Source organism: Aotus nancymaae, unplaced genomic scaffold (assembly GCF_030222135.1).
Source record: "Aotus nancymaae isolate 86718 unplaced genomic scaffold, 86718_ANA_hifiasm-v0.15.2.pri h1tg000016l, whole genome shotgun sequence".
NCBI classification, from domain to species: Eukaryota; Metazoa; Chordata; class Mammalia; order Primates; family Aotidae; genus Aotus; species Aotus nancymaae.
In genome coordinates, this window is record NW_026988428.1 from 67,094,395 (window position 1) to 67,117,469 (window position 23,075).

Sequence of the window (23,075 nt, forward strand, 5' to 3'; positions counted from 1 at the left end):
CATGGGCTTTTCCTCAGGGCCTGATGAAAGGAAATTCTTCATTTGCTTTAAGAGCTGCAAGCTTACGTTCTCTGGACACTTGCAGCCATTTGACTTTTCCTCCAGAGCAGAAAGATGTAGGTCCAAGTTTAATCCCATAAGAGTTTAGTAACAAGTCCCAAAAGAATCTCTTGGTAAAGTTTTATCACCGTTTTTATTCACATAAATAAATGATGTGATTGTTAGTTCTTCTCACCTGAAGACCAATGGCCCAGGGTCATGATACTCACTAAATTGTGACGGAAGCTTCTTGAGGGTGAGATTTGTGTCCTATTGATTCACAGCACTTAACCACAAGCCTGGCATACAGTAAGTGCTCCATAAATGTTTACTTAAGAAGGAAGAATGTAAGAAGTGCTCCTGTAGTGAGGACCTTCTGGGCCGGGTGGGTGTGGGGACGCACTGTCAGTTGGACCCTACAGACATTACCTTTCACTGAAACTCTCCAGATATCCTTGTGGTACTGATTTAGTTAGGACAACCTATTCCACCCCTTGCAGTGTGAAGTCTCCTTATCTTGAAGTGCTGGTAATTAGAGAATGCTGTCATCCTTAGAGCAGGTCTCCTATAGCAGCATAAATTGATGAACTTATACAATTATCTGGGTAGTTCAGGCAAAAACTACCCCATGTGTTAGACAACTACCGCTATGATAATGCTTTATAGCGAATACTCCAAAGTCCCAGTGACTTAAAACTGAGACAGAGAATCAAGAACAATGAAAATGACAAGCTCTGGTACTAAGTTACCTGTCTGACAATGACCAGGTGAAAGTGGCCACTTATTAAAGGAGTAGAATGGCCTGAGCTTCAGATGGAGGAGTAACTTAGGTGACACCACATTCTTTTCAACTCTGATATTCTTTGGAAGTGGATGGTGAAGACTTCAATGGTTAATTTCCAAATTTCCAACAGAGGCTGGATGCAAGTGACCCAGATTTTCTGGAATATCTAAGAAACCATCAGCATTGAGGCCCACATATTCTGTCACAGAGAGCTCCAAGTGTGTGTGCTCTACAAGCCAATGTCTCAAAGAACCAGGAAATTCCTTTCCCTGGGGCATCCTGTTTACATACACTGAGTCATTCCACTGGATAATGAGGCTCCTACTGTCTTCTCCAAATGGCATTTAAACACAATTGAGGCAGCACCCAGGGCCTGGTTCCAGCATTTCTGGGAAGTAGGTTGAGTCCCCGGTCATTTCTCTCCTTTTGCTGCTGAGGCATACATTGCTTGGTGTTATCTGCACCAGACTCCCTCCCCACGCATACTTAAGGAAAAGGGCTAAAGTGTATCTGGATACCACAACTCTCAGTGTACCACAGACGGCTTCTGGGATGCAGAAGATGCCTAGTCAGTGCTTGAGGAGGGAAGGAAGGAACAGAGAGAAGGCAGTCTTTTAGTTTAAAACTGATGAAGACCTATAGTGCTGCCCCATTTCTGTTCTTGCTCTAACAACCAGGAAGCTCAGGGTAAACATTATTGCTCAAACATAGCTACATTGTGGTTCCCCAAGTTTGCTTCTTTGCTTTGTCCTCTTTTCTGTGCTCTTTATTTCCTTTTTCTAAAATCCTATAAGCCTAATTTTATTTTCATTTTGTTCACTTTTGCACAAACCTTTTGGGAAGAGGTAGAGGAGAAAGAATAAAGCAAAGAAGGCTCTTCAGTAATGATTTGTTGCTTGGGAACGTCTTTCCAATCATGAGTGGTTTTATTGTCCTTCTAACTCACACACTACATTACCACAGTCCAAATGAGAGGATGGAGGGTTAGGAGGAAGGATGAATGAATAACTGTCCTTCACACTCCTGTCTTGCAGGTGGATAATGTAAACAAGAGTGAGAAAGCCAGGTCATTTATTTGTTCTTTTTGTAAATATTTACTGGAAGTTCACCAGTGTGTGCTCTAGGAAGTAAATCAGTAGATCTTGCCAACTCAAGTCTTTTTGGTTTTGCTGTGGGGGCTAGAGAAAAAGCAGGGGCTGAGTCTGCTTTAAACACAAAGAAATGAAAACTCAGAGCCAAATGTGCCTTGCTGATCTGTCCCAGTGTTGCTTTGCTTTTCACGCAGTAAACTCTTAATATCTAAGCTGTGACTTCAAGCCTGTCCCTTCCTGTTATGACTTCCCAGGCTTTCTGAATTAGACCCGATCCATTGTGTAAACCCCCAGGTGACTCCATGCAGACCGAAAGGGAATTCCACATATTGTCTTTATTTCCTAAGTAGTTTGTTTGTGAATTTGGATCAGTGAATTTGCAGGAACGACCTTAACTACTAACCATATGGCAAACCTTCTATACCTCTTCTACTTGTCCTTCACGTGGAGCTCAGTGATGAATGTCGTGAAACCTCCGTGGGTTTGCTGGTGAGAGTCAACTACCTCTGCCCAGGACTTTACTGCACCGTTAATGCTGGCATTTTGTTCTCACCACTGAGACTGTCAAGGATTGTTTCCATGCTCATCTTTCCCACAGCGTACTATGAGCCCTTGGAAGGATGCCACAGTAATCTGCTCATCTTTGTTTTCTAGCAATGCACATGGTCTCTAGCACATAGAATATGCTCAATAAATGCTTGTTGAATGAATTCATGAGTGAGTGGATGGTGAGTGATGGACACTAAGAACTCTCTTAACGTTTCTGTCAAGGTTTTGCCATTTTCCTAAGCAGTGGAGGTCCATGTTGAGGATCTATAATAGCTCATGCCTTTTCTTCTCACTATCTCTTCCTATTTATGTGTTCAACTGACACTTGCAATTCTTTTTATGCCAGACACTGTCAGCCCAGAGCATAGTTGGGTTCCCTTGCTCTTGGGAAAAGGGGATCCCTGGGCACACCTTAAAATACAGTCTGATGAAATAAGCAGTGATGACCTTCCTCTGCTGTGGTCTTACACAAGTATTTATTAATGGGCTGTTTCTAGCTGAATCTTTCGCTCACTGCCTCCTGAGTGAAAAGACAAGCTCATAGCAGTGTGTTCTTCCATGATTCCCTAGCATTGCTCATTAATGGCTCACAAGGAGGATTCTTTTTTTTTTTTTTAAAGCATTTCGGTTATTTTTAATTAAAGAGAAACAGCCTTCTCCAAGGGTGACAAAGTAAACTGAAGGTCAGAAGGAAGCTGAGTGTGGGTTTCTCATAAGTTCTTGCTCCAAAACCTGGTAGTGAGGAGATAGGGCCCTCCTGGAGCTCTGGGGAAGGTTGGCGCAGCACAGGGGTTCCTTTGGTGGGGTAGGCAGAACCGCCAGCCCACACATGGCCACTGGGTTGGTTTGAGTGGGTTCTAAGGGGACTGCCACGTGCCAGTCTGTTGACTTGATTGACATTAATAATCTTGAGAGACATTTAATTAAGGAATGGCACAGTGAGCCAAGAGAGCTACTTATTCGGTTGGATATCTGGTGCAACCATAATTTCATTTTTCTTGGAGCAAATTCGACAGAAGGTGAGATCATTCTGGGTGTCAATTTCGAGCACAGTGCTTTGTGCCTTCAGGATGAAGCTGTGCATGCGGCTGGCATACTGTGTGGCTGGTGGGGTTGTCCATGGTTCTCTTGATGGGAATGGCTCCTGTGTTCACCACGATGATTCTCTGCACTCCCCTCTGGTGCTGAAGTCGCTTCAGTGTCTCCTCCACCTCTGATATTTATGGCAGATCCAGTAGCCCTGCATTGCCAGCACTCAAAAAGGAGGATTCTTAAGCCCCCAGTATTCAACTTATTTAAGCAACTGTGTTGCTTTTATTAAATAATAGAAAGTTTTTTTAAAACAAACAAACAAACCTGTAATCATTTTTATTAGAATTGGACTATCCTAACCAACTGTTTTGACAGTAACTTCCTTCAAAGTCTTCTGTGCAGAATGCAGCAATAAGAATTGTGATGTAGAGGTGTTAATACTTCATGCCTACATCTCTCTTCACCATCATCAAGTGCAACACTTTCAGTTCCCACATTTTCATTTTTGGCCTTTTGTGTGTGTGTCTCTGTGTGTGTTTTTCATAGCTGGTGAAAGTCAGTTCAAATTTGTGAAACAGATAATCTTTGAGCATCTGCTATGTGATAGGCATCACCAAAGAGGGTGAGCAAGGACTCAGAAAAGAATCAAATAAGGTCCCTGGTCTCAAGGGGCTTTCCATCTAGGGAGCAGGTCAAATAAACAGAGAGGCATGTGCAAGGTATTGTGGGAGTGAGGAGGAGAGATGCCCAAGGCACCCAGTTCCACCTGGGTATGCTGGTGGGAAATGGAGGTGGAGGAGAGTCTTCAAACAGAAGGTGAAGTTTGAGTTGAGCCTGAGAGATGAATAGCATGCTACTCAGCAAACCAGAAAAGAAGGAAAATTACAGTCAGTAGTGGCATGCACCAAGGCTCAAAAGTGTAGAAATCATGGTGGGTGGTGAGTTTGAGGAAGTACATATCAGGCAGAGTTGATCTCCAACACACTCGCTAAATATTTGCCCCTAGCACAGAACATGGATGGGGAGGAAATGGGTCTGCAAAAATAAGTTAGAGTCAGATCACAAGGGGCCTTGAATGCTGGGCCAAGGGTCTGGACTTTTTCAGCACACTAAAGAGGGTAGATATGCTTACTGAAAATTTTTAAATAAATGAATAAAAAATCAGTATTGTGTTCCGTTAAAATCTTCTCCACCAATCCTGGCAAGTCCATTCTATTTTATCTACTATACTGTTTGTCTTCTCTAAGCAGATTGTCCTGAAATGTCCTTGCTGAATGTCGTCTTGGTTAGTTTAATCCACTCCTCCTTGTTATTTTAACCTAAGCTCAGGAAATCACTGATGCAGGAAATGTCTCCAGCATCAGGCAGTGTAGGACTGCTGGTTATTCTAGAAGATCCTTGGCTGCTGGAGGGTGAGAAGAGAAAAACAATGGGGTTTACATGGAGGATTTTCTAGTCTTTGAGGTCAACATTACTGGAGCACTTTATAGACGGCTTTATAAAGATTGGTTGAGAATCAACTCAAAGATTTCTCCCTAATTGGCTTGGCCAGGTTTAATACGTTATTGGTCAGGCCAAGCTGGCTTCTATTACGCAGTGCACTGAGGATTTCCAGTGTTGCTCTTATCCTAATGGAGGCTTGCTGCTTTTAGAAACAATTCTTTGTGTTGGCAAAGGCCAGTATCACTGTGTCCTCTGAAGTGAGCCCAGAAGGACTTCCATCTGATACAGCATTTTAAACCTTTGACTGAAAAGATCAAGTCTTGGATTTGGAATTTGCATGCTAGAGAGTTATGGTTTTATGTTTTTATGTCCCCAAAATAAAGCAAAACTTCCTATTTGTTTCTGCCTCTTTGGATTGAATCTTGGCAATGCTCAGGTTACCCGGTCTTAGCAGGCAACACCTGCAGCAGTGGGACTATTCTTGGCCCATGATACCCTGGAATAACACCAGAGGAGGGGACAGGAGGATCCTGTCACTTCAGGTCCAGCATCTCAGCCTTTGCTGAGCCCAGTCTCTTGAGGCCATTCGGTGCTGAACATACAGACTTACATGGCAAGGGAAAAGAGGAGGGACATTTTGTTACGGGAGTGGAGTAATTAACAGGAGCTATTAGAGAGCATCCAGCCAGCACTGGAAGATGTTTGCATTGACAGAAGAGGGAGAACAGAAAGCCCATGTCTGGAGAGTTTGTGAAGGTAAAGAAGCAAACCAGCAGGGAAGCCCTAGAAGACAGCATTCATGTCTGCCTCAGGAGTTCATATAAAGACAGAAGAGGAAGTGGAGTCCCATTTTCCCTATAACCCTGGAAGGAAGTTTGATTTCCAAGCACCACGTGCACGAATGTGGTAAGGGCATGCTGTGTATATTTGCAACCCCTCAGAAGTAAACTACCCGTCTCCCTCCCCATCAGTCTCCTTGCCAAACTCTTGCAAAGGCTCTGGGGAGTTTGCACAATTCTGCTGGAGGAAGTCACTCATGATAAGAATATTTGCCCTGCTGAACTGAGCTCATTAGAATCAAGAAGACCAACTTAGAACTCCATAAATACACATCCATCCATACACTTAAACACAGACATGCATTTTACAGGTTTTAGAATGCTAGTCTAACATCTGTTTTGCTTTCCTTGTTAATTCCATTCATCCCTACACCCCCCTGGCCGTCCCCCATCCCTGACTCCAAAGTGAATTCCTCGGCAAAGCCTTATTTAAAAGATGAGAGCAATCCTGCGTTTTGAACAGGGCTCCCAGAGCTGGTTTTTAGGGATTTCTCCACCATCCTCCAGTCCCCGTTGGCCAGCCAGCTAGCCAGGTGGTCACTTTAAGGTCCCAACCTTGACAAATCTGCGTCTTTCGGTGCAAATGTGTGGCTACCAACTGGCACCTGCTAGTCTCCTAGGGCCTGCTGGAACCTACTGGGCACCAAGGACAATGGCAGTGGACGAGGTTGTATCAGCAAGAGCAGTGACCCACAGCTGTGGACTGAGCAAACTGCCAGATCAAAAGCAGTTGGCCTGCAGAAAGTTCCATGCCTGTTCCCTTTCCTGAAACTTCTGTTGTGGTTGCTCTTATCCCTCTGTAGAAATGGAATTGTTTTCCCATTTGGGTCATGTTTTTTCATTCTTTATTTGAACATCCCAGACTCATGAAGCTTGTCTAAGAGAATGAGAATCATAGCATCACAGCAAATTGGACTTGGAGGGAATTTAAACCCATCCCTTCAATTTATCAATGAGGATGCTGATGCCCATTGAAACAGACAGGGTTGGCCAAAGTTACACCTCTAGTAAATAGTCGTACCTCTAGTAAATACTATTTACTTAACAGTTATTATGTATCTGATATTGTTCTAGGTATATTTTGTGTATAATATCATTTACCCTTCTGGGACCCCTAATGGGTGGGTATTACTATTATCTTCAATTTACAGGTGAAGTATCTGAGGTACAGAGAAGTTTAATAATTTGCCCTTAGTATGTAGTGAAGTCCTAGTGGACTGTAACTTTCCAGGACTCTGGGCTGTGTTTCCATCAGCAAATATGTACTGAACTCCTAGAGGGGATGGAGGCCTTGCCTTCTCAGTGGGAAATAAAGATGTGTGAGCAAATCAGTTACAGAAGCACACAGCGGTAGCTCCAACAGAGGCCTGAACACAGGATGGTGGGGTCCAGAGTGGGAGGAATTGGGCTTTACCAAGGAGGTGGCACTTGAGTGATCTTGGGGATGCATAGAAGCTTGCCAGCTGGAGAGTGGATGCTTGTGCACAAATGAGTGGAAGTAACTAATGTAGCAGGGAACAATCAGGAGATCGAGGAGTTCAGAGGGTGAGAAGGCAGGACCATGGTCATTGCTGGGGAGATGCTGGGAGATGAAGCTAGGGAGGCAGGCTAGAGGTAGATTATAAAGCACCTGTATGCCGAGCTAGGGAATTTGGATTACATTCAGTGAACAGAGCGGAGCCAACAGGAGTTTTTATAAGCAGGTATATAGCAGAATCATGACAGGAGCTGTGTGCTGGATAGACTCTCTAGCATCCTGGGAGCCTGGTGACAAGAAACCCCATCAGAAGGCTTTTGCAATGGTCCAGGTAGGGCAGGACTCTTTCCAGCTGTCTGATTGGCATGGGCTGCCCCACCATGCTTTTGCTCACACTGTTTCTGCAGCTTGCAAGGCCTCTTTGACTTAATCCTCATGAAAACTGCATGCCCGTTGTTCAAGACTGTGTTCAGGGGCTCCATGTGGAGACCACACTCAGTCCATGCCCTGAACAGATGTGTGTTCTCCTCCCTTTGGGTCCTCTCTATCACTAGTACATTCTCTTCTTGCTTGGCACACATAAAACCTTGTTGCGCATGTTTGCCTACATTTACCTCTCCCCTTTCAAACCCAGCGTCTTGCAGCCGAGACCAGACCCTTGCCTCCTTAAATACTTGGTACAGGGTCTGGCGTTCAGCTAGCTCTCCATAAATGCATGATGGATGAATAAGCTTTCTAAACAAAGTCAGTGACTGTAGACGTGGAAAGAAGAGTCCAAATTTGGGAGGTGGTTTTTAAAGCTATATCAAGGGTAGGCAAACTGTGGCCTATGGGCCAGATCCAGCCTGCTTTATTTATTGCTTTTGTAAATAAAGTTTTATTGGAATGCAGCCAAGCCTACTTGTCGACGTGCTATGTATAGCTGCTTTTACTCTATAATGGCAGAGTTGAGTCGTTGTGACAAAACCATATGGCCTGCAAATCCAAAAATGTTTATTACTATCTGGCCTTTTACTAAAAAAGTTTACCAACCCCTGAGTTAGAGCAGTAGGATTAGTGACTGGCGGTAAAGGGTGAAGGGAGGAGTTAAGACTTTGTTTTCTCATATATTCCCGCCATGCCTAATCCAGAGCGTTGCTACCAAGTGATGGCATTGACCAACAGGCCAGCAGGTACTTGGAAAGAAACACCGTGTATGTGGCACAGGAGGGAAAGGGAGACTAAGAAGCACCCCACATGGGAAAGAGACCCAAGGGAGAAAGGACAAGGGGCTGTAGCTACAAGCCAGAAGGGACCTGAGTCCTGCTTGTTCCTGCCGAAGCCCTCATGCTGTTCTCTCTCGCAGTCATCCAGTTTGGTTTCGTCACCCTCTTCGTGGCCTCCTTTCCCCTGGCACCTCTGTTCGCCCTCCTCAACAATGTCATTGAAGTGCGACTCGATGCAAAGAAGTTTGTTACGGAGCTGAGACGGCCAGATGCTGTAAGAACCAAAGACATCGGTATGTGCCCCACTTAGAGGTCCCACCAGGCCCACCATTCTGTCCTCTCTGGCCACAGTCACACCACACCAGGAATCAAGAGGGCTGGGAAGGCCCCCCTTCCCTTTGGGTCCCTCATCCTCAGATCCTGAAGTGCAGGGAGGCCTTCTGAGGCCACATTATCCACCCTGACTTGTGCCCCAAGCTTCCAGACGGGGGGCACCTAAGCCTTTCCAGACGAGCCCATCTGGGGGGCCCAGCAAAGCTGCCCAGTAGTTTACCTGCAGAACATCACCCGGAGCTTCAGCGGTGTCATCACTGGGCCGAGGCGGGGAGTGAGCCAGACGCTCTCCCTTCTGTCTTGCAGGAATCTGGTTTGACATTCTCTCTGGAATCGGCAAGTTCTCTGTTATCAGCAATGTAAGTACTTAGATCTGTGACACACTCGCTCTGTGGGAAGGGCTTCCAGAGATGTCGAGGTCTTCAAAGTGGGAAGCCGGACCTTGCACCTCCCAGTCTTTTCCATTTGGAGCTTTATTGGTGACAGCGCTTGAGTTGACAGCGCTCTAGTTAACAGCGCACAAATGCCTTGTAATTCATTATGCTGTCGCTGAGGCTGTGCAGGTTTATTTTTAATTTCGCAAAGAGGACGAAAGGTAATTATCCATCAGAATGCATACCTTGGCCCTGGCAGTCAAAATCAGATCTTTCCTCAGAGCCAAGAATAATGAGGAAAGAATTCTACATATCTATTCATCTCTTTCCTTTCTTATTCTACTCCCGAGTTAAACAATACCTGGAGCATTGCCCAGGCTGCCATCCCTAATTACGGTTCCTCCAGGGTGTCCGTGCAAAGTCTTAATTATCCCATGGACTCTGGCACTGCGTAGGTTAAAGTGGGACACAGAAGAAGAAGGGTCCCACCTGTAGTGACCTCCTTAACTCCCTTGCCAGACGTGTCTACACTGCAGAGGAAATCCTGCTGGGCCCCAGCCAGCTTCTTTTCTACTGTGTTCTATATGGACAGTGGCCAGGCAGGGCCTCCTGTCCCACCTCCCAGGAATGTATCAGCCAGCTCAGTGCACACCAAGAAAGCCATAGCCTTTTTCCCTTGGGAGGCAAACAGGCATTTGGCTCTGACCTGATTTCCTACTGAGATCACATAAAATGGCTGGAGAGGTGTGAGGTGAAGCAGAGAAAATCAGCCCACTGCATTTTGAATGTTGTGATGTAGGCAGTGCACATCTTGAGGCTTAGAAATAAGGTGCAGTTTGGAAAACAGATCAGTCGGCTACTTTGAAGTTGTGACTGCTAGAACAGGGGCCCTGAGTATGAATCACTTTCCATGTACAGAATGAAATGACATGTAGTCTTACCTCCCTAGCCTCTTTAAGACTTGTTTACTTATCTGTCGAACAGGAGATAATAATAGTACCCACCAAATAAGATCATTTGGGAAATTAAATGTGATGATGAAAGGACGTATAACAAGTGCCCAGTAAGTTGTAGCTATGATTATGATGTCATTTGTTCTCAAATACGGTTATGGCCATTCACATTCACATACACATTTAGAGAACAATATCTGAACTGCATTTTGGTAAAGGGCTCTCATTGTTGGAGCAGGATGCAGTATAAACACCTGCCAAAAAGATTTAAGACTTTCTTTGCAGAAAGTACCTCTGTGTTCAAACACGCAATCATTCATTTGTCGTTTGGTTTGCTCCACAGGCATTTATAGAGCACTTAGATGTGCCAGACGCTATGTTGGGTGTGTGTGGCTCCATCTAGCAGGACTTGTTTCTTTCTCTGCTGTGTCTCAGTTTTCTTAAGTAAAATGGATACAAGAATAGCGTCTGTTACATGACATGCTAAAAAGCATTGAGAGATAATGGTCAAATTAAGCAAACTGTGGAATCCTATGCTTGGTGTTCCTGGCTTTCTGGTACCACTCAGGGGCAGATGTACACAGGCATTCCGTTTCCTTGCCCATTACACTTACATAGTACCCTCATCACTATAGGTAATTTTCTCAGGAAAGCGTGCACTGTTTTGGCTTGCTCAACAGCAATGTTAGATATCAGAAGTGGTTTAATCTTTCCAGCACCAGATGGTCCAAACTGACTTAGCATCCTTTGCTGCAGTGGTTGATTTGTGTTTTTTGATAGCCACTGTCTGGTGGACTTATTATATTTAGACACATCAAAGGTGGAAGAGCCAGGTGACTCAGCTGCATGAGCTCAGGGACCTGAGCATGCTGCATGAGCTTCTGTGTCTATCAGAGCAGCTCCTTCTGATGGAGAACCTGAGTAGACAGTCCTTTTTAGCATCAATCCTGGCTACTCAGTACTTATGGTTCTGTTCCTCAGGCTTTTGTCATTGCGATCACCTCTGACTTCATCCCCCGCCTGGTGTACCAGTACTCCTACAGTCACAACGGGACTCTGCACGGCTTTGTCAACCACACCCTCTCATTTTTCAACGTCAGCCAGCTGAAGGAGGGGACACAGCCAGAAAACTCACAGTTTGACCAGGAGGTTCAGTTCTGCAGGTAAAGTAATCTTTAGGAGGAGGGCAGCGGAGGACCAGATGCAGTAGATCCAAATAATTACGGGGATGACCTAGAATTACAACCCTGCACAGCGTGACAATGTTTTGGACAACAGACCGCATACGTGGCAATTGTCCCATAAGATTACAATGCCATGTTTTTACCATACCTCCTCTGTGTTTAGATATCTTGAGGTACACAAATATTTACCACTGTATTACAGCTGACTACAGTATTCAGTACAGTAACATGCCGTACACGTTTGTAGCCTGGGAGCAATAGGCTATACCTTACAGCCTAGGTGTGTTGCAGGCTATAGAGTAACTAGATTGGTATAAGCACACTCTGCGATGTTTGCAAAGTCACCTAACGATGCATGTCTCAAAATATATCCCCATTGTGAAGCAACACATTACTGTACATCATTCTCCTTTCCCTCTGTCTCCTTCATGGTTATAAATCAATTTATAATCACTTGTTATAAATCAGTTTTGATGACTCAAAAAGTATTTATTGACTGCTTTTTTCTAGACACTATGGAGCAGACAAAGAGCCTTGTCCTCACCATCAAGGGGGTTATGGTCTGGTTGAGAAGAAAACAAGCAGAACAGATAGGGAATAGCAGGTTATTCAGTGAGCTTATGTGTGAATCATGAGCACTGCGGATGCCCAGAGGAGAGGGAGATTACTTGAGGGACTAGAATGGAAAGGGTCGACCTTCTGGAGGGGCTGCTAGGAGTTGTAAGACAGAAAAGGAAAGCATTCTAGGTGGGGAGTTGTCATGGGCAAAGTCATGGGGTGGGGATAAATGTGGGCTGTTGGATAAACACTTGGGGTTAGGCGATATGGTTAGCAAGGAGACATAGTAAAGGGATTAAAAAGGAATTACGGTAAATGAAGAAACTCCTATGACAGCATAAGCCATAAGGTTGTTGAATTTGAATAGGCGGGATGAAGTACATAATGGGAAGTCCTGAAATCTGAGAGGAATTATAATGTGATGCAGTAGAAAGATACTGGACTTTTTAGTGTCAGGGAATGATAGGATAGAGGGTAGGTTTAGAGAAATTGATCTGGTCACAGTGAGGACGATGGGATAGAGTTGGTAGGACCCAGAGAGGGCAGCTGGTCTGCTGCATCACTTAGACACAAACTGTGCTGGGCACAGACCAGGGTGGTGGGAGGAATTAAGAGGAAGAGAGAAGATGAGCCATTTCACATGAAATATTGCAGAGTTTGTGATGGGAGACATATGAGTGCGGCTGAGCTAGGATAATCTCCAAAGTTTGGACTGAAGTCAGAGGACTGGGAAGTGGTTACATTTATAGTGAGAGGGAAGATGCAGAGAGAGTCTAACTTTATGCTGCGTATGATGAATTTGATTTCAATCATGTTACATTTAAAACGATGTTAAAAATTCCAAGTGGCCATTTTCACCCAACTCTTTGACACACTAAGCTGGACTTCTGGAGACATCCAGCTTAGAGTCCTGATTGAAGGCCATCACCACGGGGGTCACTGAAGCCGAAAAATGGAAAACTCTCCACTACTTACCCAAGAAGGGCAAATAAAGAGGAGAGGGGAATAATTTATTCAACCTTGTACCCTGGTTGAAAGATAGTCCCAATGAAGCGCTTGATCAAAGATCCTACCTCATATATATAAAACAGAATAATTAATTACAACAATAACAAAAATCTAGAAGAAGGTATTGCAGGACCAATATGGGGCTTTCTTAGACTATCCCCAATAATATTTGATGTAAAAGTGGTGGTTTTTTTTAGACCGAGTTTCGCTATTGTTACCCAGGCTGGAGTGCAATGGCGCGATCTTGGCTCACCGCAAGTTCAGGCAATTCTCCTGCCTCAACCTCCTGAGTAGCTGGGATTACAGGCACGCGTCACTATGCCCAGCTAATTTTTTGTATTTTTAGTAGAGACGGAGTTTCACCATGTTGACTAGAATGGTCTCGATCTCTTGACCTCGTGATCCACCCTCCTCGGCCTCCCAAAGTGCTGGGATTACAGGCTTGAGCCACAGCGCCCAGCCCAAAAGTGGTGTTTTTAGTTGTGTTTGCAGCAGTGTGACCCTGGACATGTCTGCTGTGCTTTCCCACCTGGGACCCTGGTGTCCAAGGCCAGCCATTTGTAAGACAGCCGCTTAGGTTCAGATTCACAGTCTGAGACCATCAATGAGAGAACACCCATTGGTTTTTCCAGCCTGGGTGGCTGAGTTAAACAATTGTACCAATCTATGGTTTAAACAGAAGGATATTCTGGTTCCAGGAATGATAACTTCAGGTTTCTACTCTAGCCAACCAAGGAAAGATAAAAAATGAGGAACCAGACCCAAGAATGGGTGAATAAATTTACTCGTAAGTATCAGTTTTTATTAGCCTAGATATTTCAGAATTTTTTGCATCTGGGCCTATAAAGAGTCTGACTCTTATACTAAAATCACATTGCAGGGAGATTTGCTGGCGGCCATGCACTGCCCAGGGGCCCCTCTGTATGGCTGGCATTCTAGACTGTCCATGGTGTTGGACTTGGGTCTGCAGACCCCAATGACATAGTTCCACAGCGCAGCAGTTCTGGACCAGCTCAAGGCCTTTCTAGTAGCATCTAGGTCTTCTCTAGCAGGGTCTAAAACTCGCATCCGTCTTAGAGTGCAGATCTCCACCTCCATGTGCAATGGAAAGCAGCACCAGTGTGGCTCGTCGTGTGAGAAAGTCAGGCTCACATCATCTGTTTCTTCAGTTGCTCTAGTAGCAGTTGTCCTCATAGACCACAAGGATCTCTGATCTTGCCCTTGACCGTCAGATTTTCCACTAACACTTACGAATATACTTTTCAGATATATCACTGGCTTAAATTGCCTTAAATTAATAGGGATTGTAATGGTCCCTGTGGGAAGTTGAGGGTAAGTCTAATCTTAGGCAAGCTTTCATTCAATCCAGTCTGCCCAAATCCAGTCTCCCCCACCTCCCAGCTCCACTTAATCGATGGTGACTGAGTTTTAAAGCTCCGTATGATTGCCAGGAACTGTGGTGAGAAAGAAGGCAAATGGGTGCTACTCAGCCAAGACAAGCCATGCCCAGGGCACCAGGTATTGTGAGTATGTGTAGATGAGATTGAGCTTTCTTAAATCTGCCTTCAGAGTCACCGGCTTTTCCAGCCAGCTGTAAAGCTTTGATAGTCGTCTCCTCATTATTCCCATGCAAGTAGACAAGAGCCATGGCTTATTTGTGGCCTGTTTTAAAAGAAAAACTGACACTGAATGGCAGAATTATCAGTGGGCACATGCATAGAAAGTGGACTTTCATTCTATATTTCTGCCAAGAAAATTTGTCTGCAGAAAATAAATCATTCCAAGATCAAGCTGAAGTGACTTTGAAGCATCTATCATTTTTCCTTCCTCCCTCTCAGTACCAGTGAGGATTACAGATTCATTAGGCAAATATTTTTGAGGCTCTATGAAAGGCTTGGCACTGGTTATATAATAGGGAGCAAGACATAGTGCCTCCCTCGAGAAGTCTAGATGGAGCAGACAAGTAAGGAAATAAGGAATTAAAATTAAAATATAGCTTTAAAATGATTGGCAATAGGGTAACTGCAGAGAGCTATGGGATCCCCGAGGATGGAGGCCCTGTACCTAACCCAGACTTAAGTGTTCAAGGGATGTTTCAAGGGAGATGAAGCCTGAAGAATGCACAGTACAAGAATGGCCATGGAGATTAGCCCATTGAAACTCCTCATTCATATGGCCATGTCAGTCTGGCTGGTAAGCAGGGTGGGGAGGGTGATGGGCCATGAGGCAGCAAGGGGTATGTCAGAGGGTGACAGAGGTTCAGAGAGAACACTGTATTCCAGAAAGATAGGCTCAGGCATGAGAGGTAAGCTATGAGAGAGGGGCCGAAAGAAGAAACAAACTCCATATTAAGGAGAGGATGCTGGTCCTGTTGAGGTGTATGGAATCTCTCTTAGGGCCATGGGGTACCATGGCAGGGGTCTCAGAGGACAGTGATGAGATCAAGCTTTTTACTGGTTTTATGTGTTTGCCTACAGTGTGAAGACTATTGGGTTACACGGAGGGTTACATTTAACATAAAGAGATGTCCTACTGTGAAATATAGGTAGATGTCCAGAAAATAGGGTTAGCATGTGATCTAGACATAATATGTCAAACAAGTGTGCTTTGGGGGCTACATTTCCTAGATCGATAAGGGTTGTTGATGGAAATCTCTGCCTCATGTGATTCCTACCCACTGCATGCTGTGTGAACTTGTCTGGGTCACTCAATTCTCCGGGGATTTAGAAAGCAGAGCCATAACCTCTATGGATGTCTTTCTGGGCTAGGACTTGAGATACTTGGGATAATTTCATATACATATATATGTACATGGTGGAGAGAGAGAGAGAGAAAGAAAGAAGAAGCAGCAGGAGGAGGAGGAGGAGGAGGACCACGACGAGAAGGGACTATGATAGAGAAATATTTTGAGAAACAGAGATAACTTCAGCTAATCCTAGAGCCGGTTAAAACTGCTTCCGTGGTGGGAAACGAGGTTTGCCATGATTTTCTGGCAAATAGCGTTGGGAACTTGTTGACCCTTCTTATTCTTAGCTTTCAGTGACCTCTGGAGATAAATGTGGTCAAATAAAACTGAGGTCTCCAGCCTCGCCAGGGATAGAGGTATCTTAAAAATAGCAATAAAAGTTAGGACAAGTCTCCGGCTGCCCGTTTGAGATGCATTCCCAGCATTTTGGAGCGATGCTTGCCTCAGTCATCTGACTGCTCTGGCAGAGCTGCTCCATAAACAGTCCCGTGACATCAATCTGCAGGCATGATTAGCAGCCATTTGACAGGGTCGAGGGGCCGCCACGTCTTGGAGGACAAATATGGGCTTGACTTCCCAGCTCAGCTGGAAGGGAGCAGAGAGATCTTGTCCCAGAGCTCAGAGCCTACCTGGGCATTGTTGGCTCAGCGGGTCTGCTTGAATATGTTTGTTGAGCATCCAGCAGCAGCTTGCTTGGGTGGCTCCTGCCAGGTTTTCCTGCAGGTCCTAAGAGCTCGCATACCCCATGTCCTGAGAAAAGTCTTTGAAGAGGTGTACTCCCTTTTAGCCCCACGGCTGCCTCCCATCTGCTCCCCACCAAAACCAGAGGCAGTCAGGGTGTCACCTTTCCTGATTCTTATCAACCGCTCGATTGACATGCTACTCATTAGTTCCTAATTGCCTGGACTGTTTTCCTTTGTTAAGGGCCAATTCCAGAACGAGGTTTTAAGTAGCTCAGATGGTATGAAAATATTGTATGTAATTGTGTTCAGCATTAACATGACATTAATTTCCACTGGGGCTATTAAAGTTTTTTTATGTGCCACTATTTAGAGTTGGGAAATGCATTTACTAGCTGATTCATTACATAACAAAAGCTCATTAAAAAGCCGTTACTGATTGTTGACTTCAGTGATTTTGTGTTGTGATGAATTGTGGCAGATATCACTGTCACTCGTCACCCTGCAAGTGAGGACAGGATGAGGACCTCTGAGCCCTGAGTCTCTCTCTCCTCTCTGTACCTCAGTTTTTCATCTGTAAAAATGGGGCTTTGGAGTAAAACATCTTCAAATATTCTTTTTTGTTTTTTTTTTAAACTTTGGGTTTACTAACATGTCATTTATTAATCTAGTCCTACAAAAATTCTAAACATTACAGGTAACGACTCCACCTCTGCCATGCCTCCACCCTGACCCCTGCCCAATCCCAGGCACCCTTCCAACAGAAATAGGGTCATATTTATAGGTGAATGTTTTCCAAGCATTTTTCTATGTATTATCATATTAACTTGTAGAATTTTTAAGGTATTGTTTCACGTGTTTGTTTTATATAGAAATATATTTTGAGTTAATGGAAGTCTTATTTAAGTCGTATACAAATTCAATTCAATCAATGTGATTTTTTACAAAGTTAGAACAATCTAGATAAAATATTAACATAATTTTAAAGCTAAAATATGTTGATTTCCATATCAGTTTCATTTATTTTATGAGTCTGTCCAAATTAACACTATAATTTTGCTCAGCAAAATTGAATCCACTGTGTATTGCCATTAATTACATTCATCTTTTACAATTTTCAATTTTTTAATTATAAAAGTAATTCCATAGACACATATTGTATCTGTATGTAAGAAGAAAGGGGTCTCTTCTCAGCCCTCACCACAGCTGTTCAATCCCAGAAGAAACTGTTGTATTCATTTTCTGCAAAAGCTCCAGAAATCATTACTTAATTCTCACGGTGTCTTCCTTTAACGTGTGAGGCATATACACACGCAGACACACATGCACGCACATCTCTTCATTCACTCCTGGCTGGGGTTGAGACAGCTCCTATATGCTCAGCACTGGGATACACATTTTGGGAGTTCCAGTCTGTAGATCAGGGACCTAGGTTCAGAAATGTGGAATGACTTCCTCCAGCTCCTACAGGTAGTAAGTGGCGTAGCCACTCCAGGTGCAGGCTAGCTTTTTAGACAGGCTAATTGTCTCATTATTGGAAGTCTCTCCTTATTAGAAAATTCAGGGGAACTCTCAAAATTTATGTTAAGACTTAGGGAAAATGAAGGAGGACTGGAGAGGTGAGGGTGAGACCCAGGACTGTCTCTAAAATGACATGCTCAGGAATAAAACACTGCTTCTGTTTGGGGGCCACAGTTGGCAGATGCAGGAGGCTGACCAGGTGTCAGGGCTCACCCAGTGCTGAGGCCACTCAGTGGGACTTCGGGAGCCTCAAGCTCCCAAAGCCATAGGATCTGGTCTGGTCTGGAGCTGTCTCGTGGCCTCCACCCAGCAGCCAGCGCTTGCCCATTACCTGGACAGAGGTCCTGAGAGAAGTCCCGTGTAGCTGTGCCCTTGGCTGACTCCTGATTTGCACTAAAACTTGCAGTATTTAGTGCTTGTGTGCTGAAAATTCTCCTGGAAAGCTAGGAGGAACTGGGACCTGCGGTCTACATGCTCTGTCCTCTTTTAACAGAAAAGGTGTATTCCATAAGGAACCTCCAGTAAAAAGAGAAAGAATAGCTGCTATTTATTGGGTTCCTCTGATGGGCCAGATACTGTGCGGAGTACTTGGTGTTGACCCTCCGTTTTCGGAACGACTCTGTGATAGAGAGTTCAGGCCCATTTTATAGATGAGAAAGCTGGGCATCAGAACACAGGTAACTTGCAAGAGGACAGAGGACTACAGTGCTGGTCAGGGCTTTCAACCCCTCACCTGCTGCCTCCAAAGCACAAAGTGTTGTCAGTGCTAAGCACTGGGTTTAGAAACAAAACACTCAGCATCACAGTGACGGAAATAATTAGGTCGATTAGCCACTCTCTTTGGTGAACACTTCTATTCTTAATGCTAATTATCTCTTTGTTTAATTAGTGTCTTCTAAGTTACTCAGTGAAACATTTGATAAGCCCAACTTCTTAGGGTAAAATTTAAAAACAATTGTGAAATCAGAACTTATGTTGGAATGTAAACAACCAGTCATCTACCTGGTGGTAGAGGCTTATGAGAATCAAGGTTTTACAGACTGAGTCATGGTTCATTAGCGAATCATGAAATCACTTTAGTGGGTCATGATTGGCATTTTAAACAATAGGGTGGGTTAGGCTAGGATAGAGTAGCATAGGAAAATACTAGTGCATTGAACATAGCAAAGTATGTTTTGTGTAATTTTTACTGTGGTGTGTGTATGTGGATGAATATAAAATATATTTCTCACTGTAAGTCATAGTTTTTATAAAGTTAGCTTTGGAAAGAAATGTGAACAGATGAATATTAAATTGCTCACTGTTCTTTTCTGTAGCCTGGCTTACCCTTCAGCCCCTAATGCAGCCACACTTAGCCCATCTCCATTGAGGAATTTTCAAGTAGAGTTTTCTGAACAGATCTCTGTGGTAATCTTTCTGCAGATCCTCAATTAGATGGATATGCTTGTGAGACTCAAAACATGTTTTAGACACTGAGGGAGAACAAAGTGACATTTCCAAAAGCTAGGGTGAGTTAATAGCAGAGGTGGAACCAGAATTAGATTATTTATGGATTCTTTTCAGACTGGAAAAAAGAGGGGTGAGCAGTGGCTCGCATACTGAGGTCAGTGAGCAGCTGTTCCTGCAGAGACGGAGCTAGAGAACAAGAGAAATAGACTTTCATTGCGGCAGTAGGGATTGGGCTGAACCTGGGGAAGGATTTCCCCATGGTAAGGAGTGTGTGTGTATGTGTGTGTACATATGTGCATGTGTGTGTGTGTGTGTAGCACCCTCCTCTGGGGGTCTCTAGAAAAGTGAGATAAATTGCCTTCTGCTGTGGCGTCCTGTCTAGGGGCAACAGGAGGTAGGTGAGCCTGAGGTTTTTCCCACCCCAAGATGTCCTTATTCATTTAGCCATGCTCTCCCTCTCTCCCATCAGCAAGGATAATATGGAACTGGCCGTGTTTCTGTCCTCAGCTGAGGATGGTTATAATGAATCCCGTGGTGCTCCACTGGGCTGCAGTTAGCTTTGCTTTTCATCCGGATGTCAAACCAAGCTTGCGGCAGCTGTGATCAGCTGTTGGGAGAAGGGGAGTCGGGCAGGGAGGGGGTAGCTCCTGGCCTCCTGCCAAACCCTAGTTGAGTGCTCAGTGACCGCTTCTCAACTGCGTCTTTCTGCTACTGACTGTATCACTGTGCCCTTCTCTATCTTCCTGTGTGCGTCTCTTTTCCTTTCTCTTTTCCTCCTCTCTTCTTTTCTCATCTCTCTTTGGACAGTGGGAAACAAGCAGGCTTTTATATGGGCCTTTTAGAGCAGCTAATTCATTTATGGCAGGGGAGAGGTACAAAGAGCACCCACTTCTGAATGCCCCCCCGCTTGGTAAGGTACTTTGTGGTAATGGGAAGAAACCTCAGATTCAGTCGGACTTGTGTTCCTATCCTGACTCCACCTTTACTGATCATGAGACCCTGACCACACACTTCGGCTTCTCCAAACCTCAGGTTCCTCCTATGTTATGCTGGGGTAACAGTGCCTGCCTGAGAATGTTATAGTGAAGATGAAATGTGAAACCTTCCAGAAAAGCCCTTTGCTCAGGGACTGACCTGGGCACAGTCCCTACCTGCCTTCCTTGGCAGTGACTATCACTGCTTGGTGGCCTAACACCGCCCACGTCTTCCTCCAGCCCAGGACTTGCTTTGCTTTTATTGAGCAGCAAAGATTTGTTGAAATTCCATGGAGAAAACTGTTCCAGGAAGGGTCATAGATCTGGTACCAGCCCCTTGTCATTTTTCCAGTCTTAGAAAAATGAGTCTGAGAAAATGAACTAGTTTTCACATGAATCATTCTGGAATGGGGGTGAAAAGGGTGAGGGAAAACCCAAGGCTTCTCTATGGGTCTGAGAAAGAGGCATGAGCTTAGGTCAGGGATTAACATTTTGTTTCAACCATGCAGACGGATCAGGAAGATGATTAGCAAAACAGAATACTGAGGGACTGTGATATTTAATGAGGCTCCCATCCCAAATTCACTCAGCCTCCAGCTTGGTCTGGATAAACCTTTTTGGTTCATAAATGCATCCATGAAGCAAGGCCAGCCCTTCTGGTGGCTGTAGTCCTGAAGCAGCTGGAAAGGGAAGAAGCCCAAGGCTGCCTGCTGGTGCCTGCATCTTCCCCGAATCCCCAGGCTGCAGAGCACCATGCAGGTGTCTGCGTCTCCCCTACCCTCGCAGAGGCCACAGGCTAGTGGGAGGCCCAGGTGGACCCACTGGCCTGGTCTGCCCTCAGATGCCCTGGGCTCCTCGGGGAGTTGAAGCTTGACACCAAAGAAAGCTTTGGGAGCTATTGGAGAGAGTAGAAACATCTTTTTAGGATATTTCTAGGCCGACCGTGGCTTTTTTGAACTTTAGTCTTTTTTGGACATTTGCTGGTTAGACCATAGATTCCCCCGCTTCTCTTTAGTTCCCAAGTCAGCGCCAAGGGCGTGCCTGATGCCCCAGCCTGCCCTTGAGGGTTCACGCAGAGAATTACCATCCTGTTCTCTCTCTCCTCCCCATCTTAACACCACATTTCTCTTTGGGCAGGTTTAAGGATTACCGAGAGCCGCCATGGGCCCCGAACCCTTATGAGTTTTCCAAACAGTACTGGTTGGTTCTGTCCGCCCGTCTGGCTTTTGTCATAATATTCCAGGTGAGTTGCTGGCATAGGGACCAGCCCATTCGAATCCAGGCTGCAGGGGTAAGGACGCTGCACTCATTGCTTGCACCTCCCTCCAGGTTCCCATGGTACCCTGTGACATAAGAAAGCTTCATGTGTGGCAGGCGGAAGCGAGGGCTCCTTTCCTGGGTGAAGCAGGAGGACTCTCGGGAGGGCTTTCTTTAATGGGTGGACTTTGCAGACAGAGAATAAAACACAGAGTAAGGTTACGAGACAGATGTGGAATAAGTTGCAGTGTGGAGATGGATTCCTGTTTAAACCTGAGGCAAAGAAAGGAAAGGGGGAAGAGCCACTGAAACCAGAGTCCCAGCCTGGGGCAGACAAACAGCCCCATCTCATCTCTGCAGCCACAAAAGAGCTCAGGTTTGGAACCTTTCTTCTTGCACTCTGGGCTCCCTCCTTTGTTAGTGTTGTTTTAGCCACTGAGACATCTGGTGGGAAGGGCCCCCAGAGCCATCGAGCCATCCCTGAATGAATAGCAAACTCGAGCCCGGTGATTCCTATCTGAGACAATAGCCACAGTTCCAATTGCATCACTGAGATTCTCCAAGCTCAAGGGCCCCCAGTTCCCACTCTGGATGCCCCCGGTCTTCAAGCAGGGCTGGAGAACAAGCCCAGATCCTTTTCTCTTCAGCTCCCTCAGGCTTTTGTATTCCCTGAAGGCAGATCTCTGGGGGGCTCTAAAGTATCCTGCCCCCAGACCCCAGCCCAGAAAGTGGAGAAGCCCATCGGCTAGGCTTTCACCTAAAGAAGACAGCCATTCTTCCTCTGGAGAGATGGGGCTGATACGTTTGAATGATCGCTCAGACATCTCCTGCTGCCCCACCCCCAGGAGTCTCCTCGCTTTCGCATATGTCACATGTCACATTTCACTCCCACCGGAAGGAGTGGATTCAGAGGAAGAGTGTGTGACTTGGTGAAGCAGCTCGCAAGTACCCAAGATGCCCAGGAGCCTCTGGAACAGCAGTTGGTGCCCAGAGTCTTCCCCTGAGCCCCTAGGAATAAATAGGGTTCAAGGGCTCAGTTCCAGTCCTAGAGGGGAAAGCACGTGAGCATGTAACTGGCAGCCAGAGAAGAGTATCACAATGGGAGGGGGTGTGTTGGGTAAAGCTGGGTGAAGTGTGGCTTGGGGAAATGGATGGGAATCAGATGCATTCATTGAGCCATGCCAGGCACTGTTGTCATGTATTCATTCACTGAGACAGTAAGTGCTCTGGGAAAAGGTAGTCCTAGCCTACTGTGTGTACCAGCAAAGCGGTGTGGCTTAGCAGCCAGAAGGAGGACCACTGCAAGTGTGCACCAAAGCCGAGATTTGCTCGAGGCAAGCTGGATGCAGGGATTCCCAGACAGGCAGGGTTAGCTGGGGTGGCTGCAGTAAATGAGAGTGGTATAAGGTGAATGTCAGCAGTGGGCAGGGTCAGCAAAGGCCCAGAGTTAATGCAAAAAAGTCCGTCTGTAGTGTAGAGGATAGAGAGAGCCAGATGGAGGGAGAGGAGGAGCAGTGGCACAGTGACAGCCCAGGAGAAGCCACTGGGCTTTGTGGCCGCTCTCTAGAAAGCCACTTTC

At 45.4% G+C, this 23,075-nt stretch overlaps 1 protein-coding gene across 3 annotated transcripts in view; it reads left to right on the plus strand.

Moving 5' to 3' along the window:
- The window catches only part of ANO2 (anoctamin 2), a 367,122-nt gene that overhangs the window by 342,739 nt on the left and 1,308 nt on the right, over positions 1-23,075 (plus strand). For all 3 annotated transcript variants that reach the window (XM_064377517.1, XM_012455921.2, XM_064377518.1), the window contains 4 exons: positions 8,600-8,752; positions 9,099-9,151; positions 11,101-11,282; positions 21,377-21,482. In XM_064377517.1, coding sequence (XP_064233587.1) covers positions 8,600-8,752; positions 9,099-9,151; positions 11,101-11,282; positions 21,377-21,482 — 494 coding nt within the window. The remainder of the gene's footprint in view (positions 1-8,599; positions 8,753-9,098; positions 9,152-11,100; positions 11,283-21,376; positions 21,483-23,075) is intronic.